The sequence below is a fragment of the Panthera tigris genome, chromosome B4 (assembly GCF_018350195.1).
Source record: "Panthera tigris isolate Pti1 chromosome B4, P.tigris_Pti1_mat1.1, whole genome shotgun sequence".
In the NCBI taxonomy this organism is placed as follows: domain Eukaryota; kingdom Metazoa; phylum Chordata; class Mammalia; order Carnivora; family Felidae; genus Panthera; species Panthera tigris.
The window spans coordinates 123,811,999-123,828,973 of record NC_056666.1 but is presented as its reverse complement, the minus strand read 5'-3'; the positions used below and the strand labels follow the sequence as shown (position 1 = coordinate 123,828,973).

The 16,975-nt window shown below is 37.6% G+C and overlaps 1 protein-coding gene across 3 annotated transcripts in view; it reads right to left on the bottom strand.

The window, feature by feature from the left end:
* WASHC4 (WASH complex subunit 4) overlaps positions 1 to 8,989 on the bottom strand; it is a 59,991-nt gene extending 51,002 nt beyond the window's left edge. For 2 of the 3 annotated variants that reach the window (XM_042993073.1, XM_042993074.1), the window contains exons 1-6: positions 8,874 to 8,989; positions 5,365 to 5,504; positions 3,965 to 4,018; positions 3,806 to 3,871; positions 2,842 to 2,887; positions 2,308 to 2,375 (exon numbers count right to left, since the gene is read on the bottom strand). In XM_042993073.1, coding sequence (XP_042849007.1) covers positions 2,308 to 2,375; positions 2,842 to 2,887; positions 3,806 to 3,871; positions 3,965 to 4,018; positions 5,365 to 5,504; positions 8,874 to 8,934 — 435 coding nt within the window. In that variant the 5' untranslated portion in view covers positions 8,935 to 8,989. The remainder of the gene's footprint in view (positions 1 to 2,307; positions 2,376 to 2,841; positions 2,888 to 3,805; positions 3,872 to 3,964; positions 4,019 to 5,364; positions 5,505 to 8,873) is intronic. The other variant, XM_042993075.1, reaches the window with a different exon arrangement.
* Positions 8,990 to 16,975: the final 7,986 nt, after the last annotated feature.

Sequence of the window (16,975 nt, the reverse complement as noted above, 5' to 3'; positions counted from 1 at the left end):
ATTTTAATTTTATGCAGCTGTCAATGAGATCCAAAAACAATTTTAAATGTTTGAAAACAAAAATAAATAATGCATTTCAATTTTACTTAAATAGCTCTAGTTTTAGGGGCGCCTATGTGGCTCAGTTAAGCGTCCAACTTTGGCTCAGGTCACGATCTCATGGTTCATGAGTTTGAGCCACGCGTCGGTCTCTGTGCTGACAGCTCAGAGCCTGGAGCCTGCTTCACATTCTGTGTCTCCCTCTCTCTCTCTGCCCCTCCCCCGCTTGCACTCTATCTCTCTCTCTCTCTCAAAAATAAACATTAAAAAAAATTTTTTTTAAATAGCTCTAGTTTTACCTTTCTTATTTAAACTTCTAAAAGTTCAATAAAAGCAAAGAACAGAAAATTCAGACAAATAGCACAAAATAAAAAAGGAAGAAACAAGTCTATTTAAATAATAGACTATTTAAATAAAATAGAATTAGCCAATTAAAAGACAGAGATCTTCAGATTTTCAGATCATGTAATAAAGCAAAATCCAGATACATGTGACTTTAAAGAATCACAACTCAAACATAACGATACTGAAAGGTTGAGAGAATATAAAAAAATAAATCAAGAAAATGTTAACTAAAACAGAGCTGGGACAGTGATAATATCAGACAAAATAGAGTTTGTTAGTATATCAGAGCTATAGTTTATAACACATCCTTATGCAATCATATATTACATATGTAATTGTTATAGTTAAACAGGGTTACCACACAAAAGATTCAACTTACAAAGAATGATTAACAATTTTAAACTTGTATGCACCATACAGAATATCCTGAAAATAAGAAATGTGAAATTTGATAAAACTAGACAGAGAAACTGACACATTCACTGGGGACCCTGCAAATTACATTTCTTAGACTCCTGTCAGAAGGTTTCCCATTAGGTTCTGTCAACAGGTGGCACTAAAAGGACACTAGAGGGCAGGAAAAGGACATTCTTTCTATTTCTTGCTTTTTCTTTTTTTAAGTTATTTGAGAGAGAGCATGAGAGAGAATCCCAAGTAGGCTCCATGCTGAGCCCAACGAGAGACTCAATCTCACCACGATGAGATCGTGACCCGAGCCAAAATCAAGAGCTGGATGCTTAACCAACTGAGCCACCCAGGCGCCCCTACTTCTTGCTGATTTTATCAATAAAACCCAGACAAGAGCAGTCCACCCCATCAACGGCAGTTTGCTCCAGCCTTCAGCTTCTTTCAGCACTACAGAACCAACCCCATGTTGCTGTCTCAGAGGTACCAGCCCACCAGGCAGCGCTGGTTCCTTCATAGATATGACCACTAACTCCACAGGGCTCCTGCTCCAAACTCCCAGATTCTGGCAACCCCAACCCTTTCCCTTTTTTCCCTTGATGCAGAGGTGGTATCTGCTTTCTCTGGATAACCTATCTTCTTTTAACTTTTTTAAATGCACTTTCAAGTTACTCAACATACAGGGTAGTGCTGGCTTCAGGAGTAGAACCCATCATCTCTTACATATGACACCCTGTGCTCATTCCAACAAGTGCCCTCCTTAATGTCCATCACCCACTTAACTCCTCACCCCCAGCAACCCTCGGTATGTTCTCCGTATTTAAGAGTCCCTTATGGTTTGCCTCCCTGTTTTTATCTTATTTTTCTTTCCCTCCCTCTATGTTCATCTGTTGTGTTTCTTAAATTCCACATGAGTGAAATCATGTATCTGTCTCTCTTATTTTGCTTAGCATAATACACTCTAGTTCCATCCACATTGCTACAAATGGCAAGATGTCATTCTTTCTCACCTTCTTTTCTTTCAGCCCTCCAACTTTTATTTATTTTTAATGTTTATTATTTTTGAGAGAGACAGAGACAGAGAGCAAGCAGGGGAGGAGCAGAGAGAGAGGGAGACACAGACTCCGAAGCAGGCTCCAGGCTCTGAGCTGTCAGCACAGAGCCCAGTGCGGGGCTCGAACTCACCAACCACGAGATCATGACCTGAGCCAAAGTCAGACGTTCAACCAACTGAGACACCCAAGGACCCCAAAGTTTAAATTATTTTAAAAGGCATGGTGACAAATTGTCCACAAATGAAATTATGAAAGAAAGAAACAAACTTACTTTGATACCTGATTTCCATAAAATGCTATGAAAATCTTTCAGGAATTATGACCTCTTAACTATAATTCAATACCAACTAAGTGTCTTACTCTCACAGTACACGTTCTTAGCATTTGAACTCTTTTTTGAGTGTAATCTACCCAAACTTTAAGAAAAAAAAGAAAAAAACAGCAAAAAGTCAAAACTAGTTACCTGTAAAAATGAAATAAATCTTCCCATTTGAATTTGGCAATCACCTTCCACCATGCTGGAATCTGTAGCTTTAAAGGGCAACATAAAGAGTCATATTTCAATTTTTTAGTTTAAACTTAGTCAAGACCCAAAAAGAAAAATAAATACAACTTTTATTAGTATATCTTCTAAACTGCATACTATTGAAAACAGAATGTTTATACTGAAAAGAAAAATGAGACAATCATTAATGATTCAGTTAAAACAATCATCTGTTTCACTATTTAGTGAATTCAAGGAAAATCCTTATCTAGCCACGGTGCTTTGTAAGTTATAAAAATATCACAAATAGATTTTAGAGAATTTGCTGCTGCTTCATCACTCAGGCTTTTTCCATCTGCTTATGAAAACAAATAAACCAACAAAAAATCTGAATATTTCTTTTCTCACATTAATACATTATATAATCATGGTAGTCCTAGAATTGTCAACTTTTTGTTCATTTCAATGTCAAAAAGGCATTATGACATTACGATGTAAAATTTTAAAACTTACCTCCTTCTCCATAAAACAAGAGACCATTATAAAATTTAGTTTCAGCCTGTTTAAAAAAAAATAAAATAATTTTAAAGGTTGCTATTTTGTTTTTAAATTCCTAGGCTCTCTTAGTTATCCATATTTAATAATAATCAGAGGACTACATCACATACAAATTCACTTAAATTCAAAAACTGCTTACAAAACAGGTAAATTCAATTTATCTTTAGACTACCAAAGATATCATTAATACTCAAAGTTATCTCTTAATTTCTTTACCCTTGCCTTTGTCTTTTCTAACCATTCTAATTGTCCCACATCCTCCCACTAGTTCATGAGAAGAGAAAGCAACCGCATGGTATCAAAAGGGTACAGAAAAAAAGAGGAAGTTTACCAACTTCTACCAGAGTTTTAATGACCCATGGGTAAGGTAATACAAAGCATATTAAAAATCCAAAGCTTTTTTTTTTCTTTTTTAAATCAGTTATATCTTGGGATGCCTGGCTGGATCAGTCAGTAGAGCATGCAACTCTTAATCTCAGGGTGGTGACTTCAAGCCCCATGCTGGGCATGGAGCTCACTTTAAAAAAAAAAAAAAAAAAAAAAAAAAAAAAAAAAAGGCTAAAAAGTCAATTATATCTAGAAAGCTAGTATATGTGGCAGATAACACAGACTCTGAAGGTATGCAGACCCAGACTCAAACAGTTACCACTAGTAAAATGTTAGGCAAGTGACATCCTCTTTAAGCTCATCTGTTTCCTCATCTATTCCTCATACTATCTGCCTTTCATTCTATGTACGAACAGGATTCCTATGGTGTCTGGTACACAGAAAGCACACTCAGTGAATGGTAATCACTATTATTATTACTTTAAATAAACAATTCATTCAACATGCAATAAATCTTTATATACACTGTATATGTAAGCACATATTTGCTTTTATATCATGTTTTTAACATCTTAAGAGTACAAATAATTACCTCATACTTTAATTTCTTGATTTCACAACAAAGTGCAGCATAAACAGTAATGACTTTGTTCAAGACCTAGTTTCATGTGTAAAAACATAAAAAATATAAGTTATAGCAGATAACTAAACATTTCAAAAAAATAAGATTTTTAGGTTTAGAAATCTGTACCTTGTTTTCAGTCTTTATGAGTTCCAAAAGGGAAGACTGTTCATAAGGCAAAAGCTATAGTAACAGAGGGAAAGAACATTTCTTTTTAATTTGAAAAAAATCACTGAAATTTTGAATACACAAATTGAGTCTAGCCCTATCTATTCTATTCAAACTTGCGTTGAACCCTGTACTTAGCACTAACACCACACTAGATCAGGAGTGACTGCTAAGGGGCATAGGATTTCTTTTGAGGGTGTTGAAAATGCTCTAAAATTGAGTCTAGTGATACCTGCAGGATTCTGTGAATACACTAAAAAAACAAAGAATTATACGATATGTGAATTCCAAAAATTGTGAGATGTGTGAATTTCAAGAAAACTGTTACTGAAAAAGTCAATATGTAACTGAGGGCAGTGTCTAGTACATAACAAATGCTCAGTAAATGTTAATTATTAAGTGGTAACCGATTACAGTTTCAAAGATAAAACAAGACAGAATGATCTGAAAATGGAACAGAGCAGGAATGCCTTATTTTGTGCATTAAGAAATTACTCCCAAATTAAATTCTACTAAAACTAGTATTACACTATATGTTAACTAACTGGAATTTAAATAAAAAACTTAAAAAGTAAACCAAAAAAGCCAGTACTCCCACATTAAGATCCTCTAAATAGCATAAGGGGAAATGATGGAAATCTTCTATGTTTTCATTAGAGTTACATGGATATGGATGTTTGACAAAATTCACCGAACAGTATATTGTAAATCTATGTATTTCACTGCACATAAAATAATCTCAATAAGGAAAAAATAAAGCTTGAATATTTTATTCCAACCCTCTTCATTTTCTTGGTGAAAAACAAAGGCTACCTCAAAGAGGTTTGTGTCATTCATTTAAAAAAAAAAACGAAAAAAACCCAACTGCATGGCTTAGAGATGAAGAAATTAACAATTTTTCCTCCAAGTTTCAGTTCTCTAGATTCCAAATAATAAAAACATACAGTTGAACTCTGAACAACACAGGTTTGAATTGTGTGAGTCCACTTACATGTGGATTCATTTTTTTATAAACACAGTACAGTACTGTCAATGTATTTTTCGTCATGATTTTCTTAATAACATTTTCTTTTCTCCAGCTTATTGTAAGAATATAATACATAATTTGTGTCAAAATATGTGTCAGACAAAATATGTGTCAATGAACTGTTTATGTTATTGGTAAGGCTTCTGGTCCACAGGAGGTGAAGTTTGGTGAGTCAAAAGTTATATGCAGATTTTCAATGACATGGGAAGTCAGTGCCCTTAACCCCCACATTGTTCAAGGGCCAACTGTATATTCCATTTTTTAAAATTATGTTTTCAAGATATAGTATGTCCTGAAAATACACACATAAATTAAAAATAAAACAAAATCAAACCTTTAATGCTATTGGATCAAGATTGAAATCCCAAACATCACCAATTGAATCATCCAATGCATCCTCAATTCTTCTCAGTTGAGATGTATATTCCTCAAGAAATTTCCCGTAATTCTTAAGTTGAACTTCAGCATGAATTTCTAAATTTAAATTTTAAAATAGTATGTAAGAAGTACAAGTAATGAATTACAGGACATTTACTTCAAATAATCTCAAAAGTCACAGCAAAGTACTTACTAAGCATTTTTAAATGTATTACTTTGGAATGTCTGGACGTCTTGAAAATAAAGTTTCAAAATTAAACAATAATTCAGCTTTTCATCTTTTCCAAATAGTAATTTTAAAAGCTGTGCATGTTATACAGTAATACCACATTTAAACTACAACTTTAAAGTACTATGAAAAATTTGTTGTCCTATTTACCCCATAAATAATGTGAATAATGCCTTCAATAGCTCAACATCTTGATCCTATATTTTAGTCATAACTTTTTTGCAAAAAAAATAAAGACCTGTATCAGGCGCAAAAATCTCTGTTGTCATAGAAGCAAAATTTAAAAAGGTAATTTTTAATTCTCTAGACTGTAAACTACTGTCTAAAAATACATCCAGGGGTGCCTAGGTGGCTCAGTCGGTTAAGCATTCAACTTCGGCTCAGGTCACAATCTCACAGTTCGTGTGCTCGAGCCCCACAAGGGGCTCTGTGCTGACAGCTCGGAGGCTGAGGCCTGCTTCAGATTCTGTGTCTTCATCTCTCCGCCCCTTCCCCGCTCACACTCTGTCTCTCTCAAAAATAAACATGGGGGCGCCTGGGTGGCTTGGTCGGTTAAGCGTCCGACTTCGGCTCAGGTCATGATCTCACGGTCTGTGAGTTCAAGCCCCGCGTCGGGCTCTGTGCTGACAGCTCAGAGCCTGGAGCCTGTTTCAGATTCTGTGTCTCCCTCTCTCTCTGACCCTCCCCCGTTCATGCTCTGTCTCTCTCTGTCTCAAAAATAAATAAACATTAAAAAAAAAATTTTTTTTAAATAAATAAATAAACATGAAAAAAAATTTTTTAAATACATCTAAATATTGTTTTTAAAAACGGTTTTAGACCTGCTCTATCATGTTATTTCTGTAACGCCCAAAATTCACCAAGATATTTTAATGACTTCACTATCATAATAGAGTTGGAAAAGCCAAATGAAGAACACTGAGTATAGAATACAGTGGTAATATTTACATAATTTACACAATAGATGACTCTAAGGGGTCAGTGGAATCAACTGGACAATAAAAGTATGTCTAGTCATCAAAATTAATACTAAAAGGAGATATTCTATCTTATACATAAGAATTAATTACTTATTCCAAAGACAGCAAATCCAATTCAGTTTCTTTTATTGATGTGAATAACTATTCAGTCGTTGTCTTCTAAAAAAAAAAAAACTAAAATTTTTCTCTCAAATTAGCAATGCAAAGTAACTCTAAGATAAATTATGTTTTAAGGATAAAAGACCTAGCTCTTCAATCTCCCTTATTTTGCAACTAATGCTCAGAGCCTGAGATCTAGATCAGGTGGATCAGTTCTCAGTTCCATTCAGTGAGGTTCCTATCTGACTGCAGGAGTAACCTAGGCAATTTTAAATTTTTTTTTTTTAACGTTTATTTATTTTTGGGACAGAGAGAGACAGAGCATGAACGGGGGAGGGTCACAGAGAGAAGGAGACACAGAATCCGAAACAGGCTCCAGGCTCTGAGCTGTCAGCACAGAGCCCGACGCGGGGCTCGAACTCATGGACCGCGAGATCATGACCTGAGCCGAAGTCGGACACTTAACCGACTGAGCCACCCAGGCGCCCCAACCTAGTCAATTTTAAAAGACAATCTAGATATGACTCATAAATTTAAAAACTGTGAGAGATTCTTGAAATCCCAAATACATGCCTAATTCTCAATTACATGCATTTAACCAGCAAATGAGTTCTTCATGACAATGCCAGAAAAGCATGGTGGCAGTTAGTCTGGGAATTCACAAAGCAATGGGCAACTGATAACCTGAAAGAACATTAAAGCTCCTTGCTGATAAAATAATCAATAGTTGTAAAATTAGTACAAAGTTATGATAAAAAGATTTGAAGAAATCCAGGGCGATTCCTCAAGAATAAAATCCAAAAACGTATTTACATGCTCATCTCAACATTCTTTGTGTAATCTCTGCAGCCCTAATACTTTATACAGTTCCTAGGATGCAGAAAATGTCTGTTGACTGAATCCGATCATCCTACTCTCAGTTGAACCATTTTCAAACCTAGCAATATATTTTCATTACAGTTTTTTGAAGATACTAGAGTAAGGGGCCTCTGTCCATGAAACCTCATACGTGACAAGGCACAGTTCACTTTATAACAGTAAATACAAAATCCTCTCCACAAAAAAAGTTGAAGGACTCTGTCATTACCACCAAGATTTTTTTTTATGCTGCATAAGAGCTCCTAACTTATGGAATGTTTTATGACAAACTGCAAACCATTTATGAATTGAGCTCATGCTTCTTACTTAATTACATGTAAGTTGGTACACATGATTTTTTTTTCTTTGTAAAGTTAGGCAGGGTTCACGTGTAATTTTTAAAAATTACATTCACCTTTTGGGAAAACTGCATTAAGAAACAAATTCACCAGCGGGAGGTCTCAATCCCTCGTATCACTTAAACAGATTAACAGCACTACAGATAAGAAGCATTACCAATTTGAATTAATCTTAAGTAGAGTTTGACTGAAATAATTATTTGGTCTCTACCTTTGGTTTTGGGGGTTGGACTTTCAAGTTAGAAACGAAACGACTCGATTTTATGAAATATAAGTTGCTTAATTTTTGCAACCTTTCTAGGTGCAACGGAAGCTACAGAACATCTCTGAAAAACGCTACTTGTAAATAAAAGGCACGGAAGGAGGCAAACTGGCACGCGCTCGTTTATTTTTTCCGCGTGAAGAGTGCTTTTCCGCTGTCTTCTACGCTGTAAGAACATGCAGAAAAAATCCTCAAACTTCCAAAAGTTGATTGGAAGAAAAGTAGAAAAACAGGAAAGCGAAAACAGGAACCCGGACCTCACTCAGCCCGTTCTAGAACTGCACACTCCGCACATGTGGCGAAAGCCCCGAGAGGCCACAGGCAGGGCCAGCCTCGGCTCCCCGGGCTGCTGGGCCTCCCTGGACGCACCCCGCCCGGCCCTGGGTAGCGGAGAGGGGACGCCTGCTGCCCCGGGCACCACGGGCTCCTCGGGACAGCCACCGCCCCGGACGCTGAGCCCTGACCCGGCCGGCCTGACCCACCGCCGCTGGAGCCCCAACCCCGAAAGCAACGCCCGAGGGCGCGTCCCTCTCACACTTCAAGGGGCAGCAAGTGTCCCGAACTGGACGGCTGCGCGGCGACCACGACGCAGAGCCCTCCCGCAGGAGCGCCGCCGGTGGGGGGCTGAGGCGGGCCGGCGAGCATCCACCCGCAGCCCTTGCCCTGGCGCTCCCTTACTCTGTGAGCCGTCGTCAACGCGGTCGAACTCCCAGTCTGGGGACAGAGTCTCCACCGCCATCACCCCGGCGCCTCCCACAGTCACAGCCCCAACCAGACTGGGCGACCGAGGCAGCCTCACCCGGGCGGCTGTCGAGGCACGTGACTTCCGGCCCCGGCCCCGCCCCCGCTCGCGAGGGCAGGCCCGGCTCAAGGCCCTATGGGCCGCGGGGGCCGCTGGGAAAGCGAGTCGTCCGCGGCGGCCGGAGGCGGCCGCTGCGGCGGCGGTGCTCGAGGCGTCCTACGGTCGGGACTTGGTCCTCACCGCCGTTCGCTTCACATCTGAAGACACATCGGTGCCTTTGACTTATCCCTGGTGTCTCCAGGTCATTTTTAATACCTGGGGAGTTGCTCCATCAGTCTAGCCTAAGAAGGGCAAAATTGACGCACTAGTGGCTTAACAGGAGGGCGTGGTCCTCGAGGATGTCGCTGTCCAGGTGCTTCTCACAAGAAGCACAAATTGCCAATGCCCTCCCTGTCCACCCCCACCCCCCCATCAGAGTTCTTGCCGCTCTTCTCTTGCAAGTCCTGTGCTGATTGATCTTGAGAAGAAAAAACGGTGTGTGAGAGGAGTTACTTCGCGAACACCCCAGGGAGGCATTTTACTACTCTGCTTACCTTGCTCTAACCTATCCCGCGTCCCCTCTTCTTAAATAGGCCGGGGGGGCGGGGGCGGACAAGAAGCACTATTTAAATGTGTTCCAAAATGCTGACTAACTGGGCTTTTCCGCAAATAGAGATCTGTGTTACCCTGTAATTCTACAGGTATACAGATGTTTACACAGCAGTGTTCATTGCTGCATGGTTTTTAATATATATTAACAGGAAATGATCTTAATGCCCATCAATAGAGGATAATTACATAAAGTTTAATATATACATATTACGAAATACTAGATAGCTGTTTTTAAAACTGAAATACATTTTTTTTAACGTTTATTTATTTTTGAGACAGAGAGAGACAGAGCATGAACAGGGGAGGGGCAGAGAGAGAGGGAGACACAGAATCTGAAACAGGCTCCAGGCTCTGAGCAGTCAGTGACGGGGGCTCGAACTCAGGACAGTGAGATCATGACGTGAGATCATGACCTGAGCCGAAGTCAGATGCTTAACCGACCAAGCCACCCAGGCGCCCCAAAACTGAAATACATTTATGGAGACATGAGAAACTGACAGAAGGCAGTTGCCGAATAATGTCGACTTGTGGTTACCTTTATACTTTTATGTAAACACGTTTGTGCATGTGTGCATGTAAATGCATAGAAAGAGAACTCAAATTACGTTAAACAAGACAGAGGCCAACTGGAAAAGAGTATGTGTTGGTGATTTGAAAAGTGGATTTTCGAGCTTTGTTATTATCTCTTTATGTATTTTTTTTAATTTTTAACAATGAAAGCTTATTAAAGTCTTCTGTAATCTTAAAAAGGACCAAAAATAACTAAATTAATCAAAGCAGGTGAAAGGTATCTGGAAGAGCATTCCCTGAGACCGGTAGATCTGCAGTAGGTCAAGTATTTGAATGTCCACTCAGTACCAGGCACCATGCTATATACAGAGATTGTTATGGAAAAAAAAAAAAGGCGAGAAAGGTGGAACCCACCCAGATGATGCTTGTAGTCTTAGTGGGCATTTTAGAAAAGAAAAGAAACAAACTTGAAAATAACAGTAACATCAGTGCATATTGGCTGGCAATTTTTTTTTCCTTTAAAAAATGTTTACTTATTTATTTTGAGAGAGGGAAAGAGAGAGTGAGACAGCGGGTAGGGGCAGAGAGAGATGAAGAGGGAGAATTCTATGAAGGCTCTGCGCTGCTAACCCCGGGGTTGAACTCACCGGAAACTCAGCTGACTGAACCACCCAGATGCCCCCATCCTTTTTCCTATTACTTTCTGCATGATCATGACTTCAACTTGCTATACTCTTCACATTTGTATTAATCACTGTAATTAATCTCCCCATAGCTGATTGTGATACATTGAAATTCCAGGTCAGAGCAATTTGAATATGCAAATTCACTAATCTATTAAAGTTAATAAATCAGAGGCAAGAGGCAGTGTCATGCTATAATGAACACAGTTTCTACAGGCAAATTGTGTAGGTCCAAATCTCTGTCACTTAACTAGTCATGTGATTTGGGGTCAAGTAATTTAACCTCTGCCTCAATGTCCTCATTTTTAAAATGGGAATGATATGAACAGACACTTTTCCAAAGAGGACATCCACATGGCTAACAGACACATGAAAAGATGCTCAACATCACTCATCATCAACGACATACAAACCAAAACCCCCAAAATTAAATACAGCTACCCTATGACCCAGCAATTGCACTACTAGGTATTTATCCAAAGGATACAACAAAATGCTGCTTTGAAGGGGCGCGTGTACCCCAATGTTTATAGCAGTGCTATTGACAATAGCCAAATTATGGAAAGAGTCCATACATCCATTGGCTGATGAATGAATAAAGATGTGCTATGTATCTACAATGGAATATTACTCAGTAATCAAACAGAATGAATTCTTGCCATTTGCAACAATGTGGATAGAACTAGAATGTAGTTTTGCTAAGTGAAATAAGAGAAAGAAATATCATATGATTTCACTCATATGTAGAATTTAAGAAACCAAACAGCTGAACATAGAGGAAGGAAAGCAAAAATAGGATAAAAACAGAGGCAAACCATAAGAGACTCTTAAATACAGAGAATAAACTGAGGGTTGTTGGAGGGGTGTGGGGCGGGGGAGGGGGGTTGGCTAAATACGCGATGGGCATTTAAGGAGGGCACTTGTTGAGATGAGCACTGGATATTATATGTAAGTGAGGAACCACTAAATTCTACTCCTGAAACCATTATTACACTATATGTTAAATAGGATTTAACTTACTTGGATTTTTCCTTTTTACAAAAAAAAAAAAAAAGTTCTCTCATTTATTTTGAGAAAGAGAGGGAGTGAAGAAGGTCTCTCTTTTATTTTTTAAATAAAATTTTAAAAAATTAAAAAAATAAAATGGGAATGATAATAGTAAATACATCTTAGGATTGTTATGAGGACTAATTTAGTTTATACATGAAAGAAACAGAACAATGCCAACTGCATACAGTAAAAGTGTTTGCTATTTTGAATCATTATAACCTTATTTTTTAAAGAAATCTTACTGCCTCTCTTGATCTGACATACATTTAAATAAAATTCCAGGGCGTAGAATTGTATTAGTTAGATATGAAATATAAAGCGCATTCCCTATAAACTGAAATGTACTGTTGAAAGTTATTTATTACAGCAGATGTCTTACATTTTTCAGGCCTCGTCTACAGAAGGCAAATAATCATCTTGAGGAATTAAATGTCCTTGTTTCTACTTTTCTTTGTTCTTAACAGTACTGCCTGAAAGGCAAGCTTGGAAACAGAAGGGAAAATTTTTTTATAGAGACAGCATGGTACTATTTGAAGAGCTTCAAAGAACTTTAGAACAGCTGCCCACAGAAGGTGCTTGCAGGAGTTCCTGCCTTGAACACTTATACCCACAACTTAAGTACCAGTTTATTCCATACCAAAACACTTTTTACATATTATAGAGCTATGGTCTTGGTGAGCTTGTTTCCTAGTATACATTTAAAGCATGTTTCCAACAATAGAAAGTCGATGGTAATGATTCACTAGAGACATTTCACATAATAATGCGTCGCAGAGACCTATGTGTACCTGTCAAAAAGATTCCTAGTGTGTTAATTCATATATTTCTTCCCAAAAGAATCATTCACCTGGACAATTATTGTAGGCCTGTGACAGATCTTCTCTTTCCATCGTCCATACTGTTCTCCAAGTGAAGTTTCTCAAAACCTACCTGATCAGGTGATGTGCCACTTTAAATCCTTCAGCAGATTCCCATGGCCCTCGGTTCGGAATTATCACTTCGTAGTATGGAACACAAGACTTCTTCAAATCTGCCCTTTGATTATTCTCTAAATTTTCTGCCTCAACTACTCCCTAATTTACACCCACTCTGCTCTGCTGAGATGCCAAACCATGTGCAGTTTTTCAAACAGGTCCTGCTACTTACAGTATACGTAAAGGACTCAAAATGCTTCTTGGCACATTGTAAATGCAAACTAAGTGGTGCGATGCTCTTTACTACCACTCCTGATCCCTGCTTTACTCTTTTTTCCCCCTAATAGTTACAAATATCTTCTTCTTCTCATTGAAGGAATACTCAGCAAGTGGTAGGCCATATGCTAGGCCATAAAACAAGTCTCAATGCAATTCAATGGACTGAAATTTTATGGTTATATTCTCTGACTGCAATGGAATTATATTAGAAATCAATAACAAAAAAAAAATCTCAACATATCTGGAAAATCCCCAATGAGCACAAATCTCTAGGGCATTGTGCCGAATGAAGAAAATCTACAAAGTTGTACAGTATGTGATTCCATTTATTTGACAGCCTTGAAAAGATAAAACTACAGTGATTGAGAACAGAGCAGAGATTATCAGTGTTAAGGGGTGGGGTGGTTGGTAGCCAAGACTACAAAGGAACAGGGCAGTTTTAGGGTGAGGAATGGAACTCTTCTGTATCCTGATTGCAATGTTACTTATATGAATCTTCACATAGGTTAAAACTCATAGAACTGTACAGCAAAAGTGAAATCAATTTTACTGTATGTTTATTTTAAAACATGTAGTGGTGGAATTAGCCATCATGTGCATTAGGCTTCAGGATTCAAATGATGTCAGGTCTTAGATTCTCACTATTTCTTTTCTGTCTCTTCCACAACGTTTGCTACCGTCTTTAGGTTCTGTATGGTAGCCTGTTTCGCTTGTTTGTTTGTTTTGTTTTTCAGATTCCATATATAAGCGAAATCATCTGGTATTTGTCTTTTTCTGTCTGACTTAGTTCACATAGCATAATACCCTCCAGGTCCATCCATGTTGTCACAAGTAGCAAAATCTTATTCTTTTTTATGGCCAAGTAATACTCCTCTGTATGTGTGTGTATACCACTTCTTTATCCATTAATCTATTAATAGATACTTGAATTGTTCCCATGTCTTATCTCTTATAAATAATGCTGCATAAGAGTGCATACATCTTTTTGAATGGTGTTTTTGTTTTCTTTGGGCAAATACCCAGTGGTATAATTACTAGATCATATGATATTTGTATCTTTAATTTCTTGAGGAATCTCCATATTGTTTTCCACAGTAGTTGCACCAATTTATATTCCCACCAACAGTGCACAAGGGTTTCCTTTCCTCCACTTGCTATTTCTTGTCTTTTCGATACCAGCCATTCTGACACATGTGAGGTGATGTCTCATTGTGGTTTTGATTTGCACTCCCCTGCTGATGAATGGTGTTGAGCATCTTTTCATGTGTCTGTTGGCCATCCATATGTCATCTTTGGAGAAATGTCTGTTCATGTACTCTGCCCACTTTATAATTGGATTATTTGGGGTTTCTTTTGGTGTTGAGTTGTATAAGCTCTTTATATACTTTGGATACTAACTCTTTATCAGATATGTCATTTGCAAATATCTTCTCCCATTCAGTAGGTTGTCTCTTTGTTTTGTTGATTGTTTCCTTTGCTGTGCAGAAGCTCTTTATTTTGATGTATTTCAAATAGTTTATTTTTGTTCGTTTCCCTTGCCTCAGAAGACATATCTAGAAACACGTTGCTGCAGTTGATATCAGAGACATTATTGCTGTGCTCTCTTCTAGGATTTTTATGGTTAAAAGTCTCATATTAAGGTCTTTAATCTACTTTGAGTTTATTTTTGTATATGGTATACGAAAGTCATCCAGTTTCATTCTTTTGCACCAGTTAATAAAAAGGCAGTTTTTTCATTCAGATGGCCAACTGATACATGAAAAAATGCTCAACATCACTCATCATCAGGGAAATACAAATCAAAACCACAATGAGATACAACCTCACACCTGTCAGAATGACTAACATTAACAACTCAGGCAACAACAGATGTTGGCAAGGATGTGGAGAAAGAGGATCTCTTTTGCATTGTTGGTGGCAATGCAAGCTGGTGCAGACACTCTGGAAAACAGTATGGAGGTTCCTCAAAAGATCAAAAATAGAACTACCCTACGACCCAGCAATTGCACTATTAGATGTTTAACCAAGGGATACAGGTATGCTGTTTCGAAGGGACACATGCACCCCAATGTTCATAGCAGCATTATCAACAAGAGCCAAAGTATGGAAAGAGCCCAAACGTCCACTGATGGGTGAATGGATAAAGAAGATGTAGTGTATACATATATATGCGTGTGTGTGTGTGTGTATGTGTGTGTGTTACATGTGAGATATACATATACATATACACACACACACACATACACACTGGAGTACTACTCAGCAATCAAAAAGAATGAAATCTTGCCATTTGCAACTATGTGACGGAACTAGAGGGTATTATGCTAAGCCAAATTAGTCAGAGAAAGACAAATATCATATGACTTCACTCATATGAGGACTTTAAGACACAGAACAGATGAACACAAGGGAAGGGAAGCAAAAATAATATAAAAACAGGGAAGGGGACAAAACGTAAGAGACTCTTAAATATGGAGAACAAACAGAGGGTTACTGGAGGAGTTGTTGGAGGGGGGAAGGGCTAAATGGGTAAGGGGCGTTAAGGAATCTACTCCTGAAATCATTGTTGCACTATGTGCTAACTTGGAAGTAAATTAAAAAAAAAAAAAAAAAAGGCAGTCTTTTTTCTACAATGACTTTTTCATTGTAGATTAATTGACCATACTGGTGTGGGTTTATTTCTGGGCTTTTAATCCTATTTTGTTAATCTGTGTGTCTGTTTTTGTGCCAGTACCATACTGTTTTGATTACTATAGCTTTGTAGTATATCTTGAAATCTGGGATTGTGACACCTCCAATTTTGTTCTTCTTTCTCAAGATTGCTTTGGTTATTTGGGTCTTCTGTCATTCCATACAAATTTTAGGATTATTTGTTCTTATTCTGTGAAAAATACTACTGGTATTTTGATAGGGATTGCATTAAATCTGTAGATTGCTTTAGGTAGTGTGGACATTTTAACAATATTAATTCTTCCAATCCATTAATATTATATATCTTTCCATTTGTGTTGTTTTCAATTCCTTTCATCAATATCTTACAGTTTTTAGAGTATAGAGCTTTCACCTCCTTGGTGAAATTTATCCCTAGTTATTTTATTCTTTTTGGTGCAATTATAAATGGGATTGTTTTCATAATTTATCTTTCTGCAACTTTGTTATTAGTGAATTGAAATGCAACAGATTTCTGTATATTAATTTTGCATGCTGAAACTTTACTGAATTCATTTATCAGTTCTAATAGTTTTTTGATGGAGTCATTAGTGTTTTCTATATATAGTATCATGTCATCTGCAAATAGTGACAGTTTTACTTCTTCCTTACCAATATGGATGACTTTTATTTCTTTTTCTTGTCTGATTACTACACCTAGGACTCCCAATAGTATGTTGAATGAAAGTGGAAGAAAGTGGTGAAAGTAGACATCCTTGTATTATCCCTGATCTTAGAGGAAAAGCTTGGAGTTTTTCACCATTGACTATAATGTTAGCTGTGGGTTTTTCATAATGACCTTTATTGTATTGAGGTATATTCCCTCTAAACTCACTTTATTGAAAGTTTATCATGAATGGATGGTGTATTTGTCAAATGCTTTTCCTGCATCTATTGAGATGATTATATGGTTTTTATCCTTCCTCTTGTTAATGTGATACATCACATTGATTGACTTCCAAATATTGAACCACTCTTGCATCCCTCAAATAAATCCTACTTGATCATAATGAATGATTTCTCAAATGTGTTGTTGGATTTGTTTTGCCAGCCTTTTGTTGAGGATTTTAGCATCTATGGTCATCAGAGATATTGGCCTGTAGTTTTCTTTTTTTGTAGTGTCTTTGTCTGGTTTTGGTATTGGGGTAATGCTGGCCTCATAGAACGAATTTGGAAGCTTTCCTTCCTCAAATTCTCTCAAGTTTTTGTTTGAGAGACATACAAATGAGTTTATTTCATCTT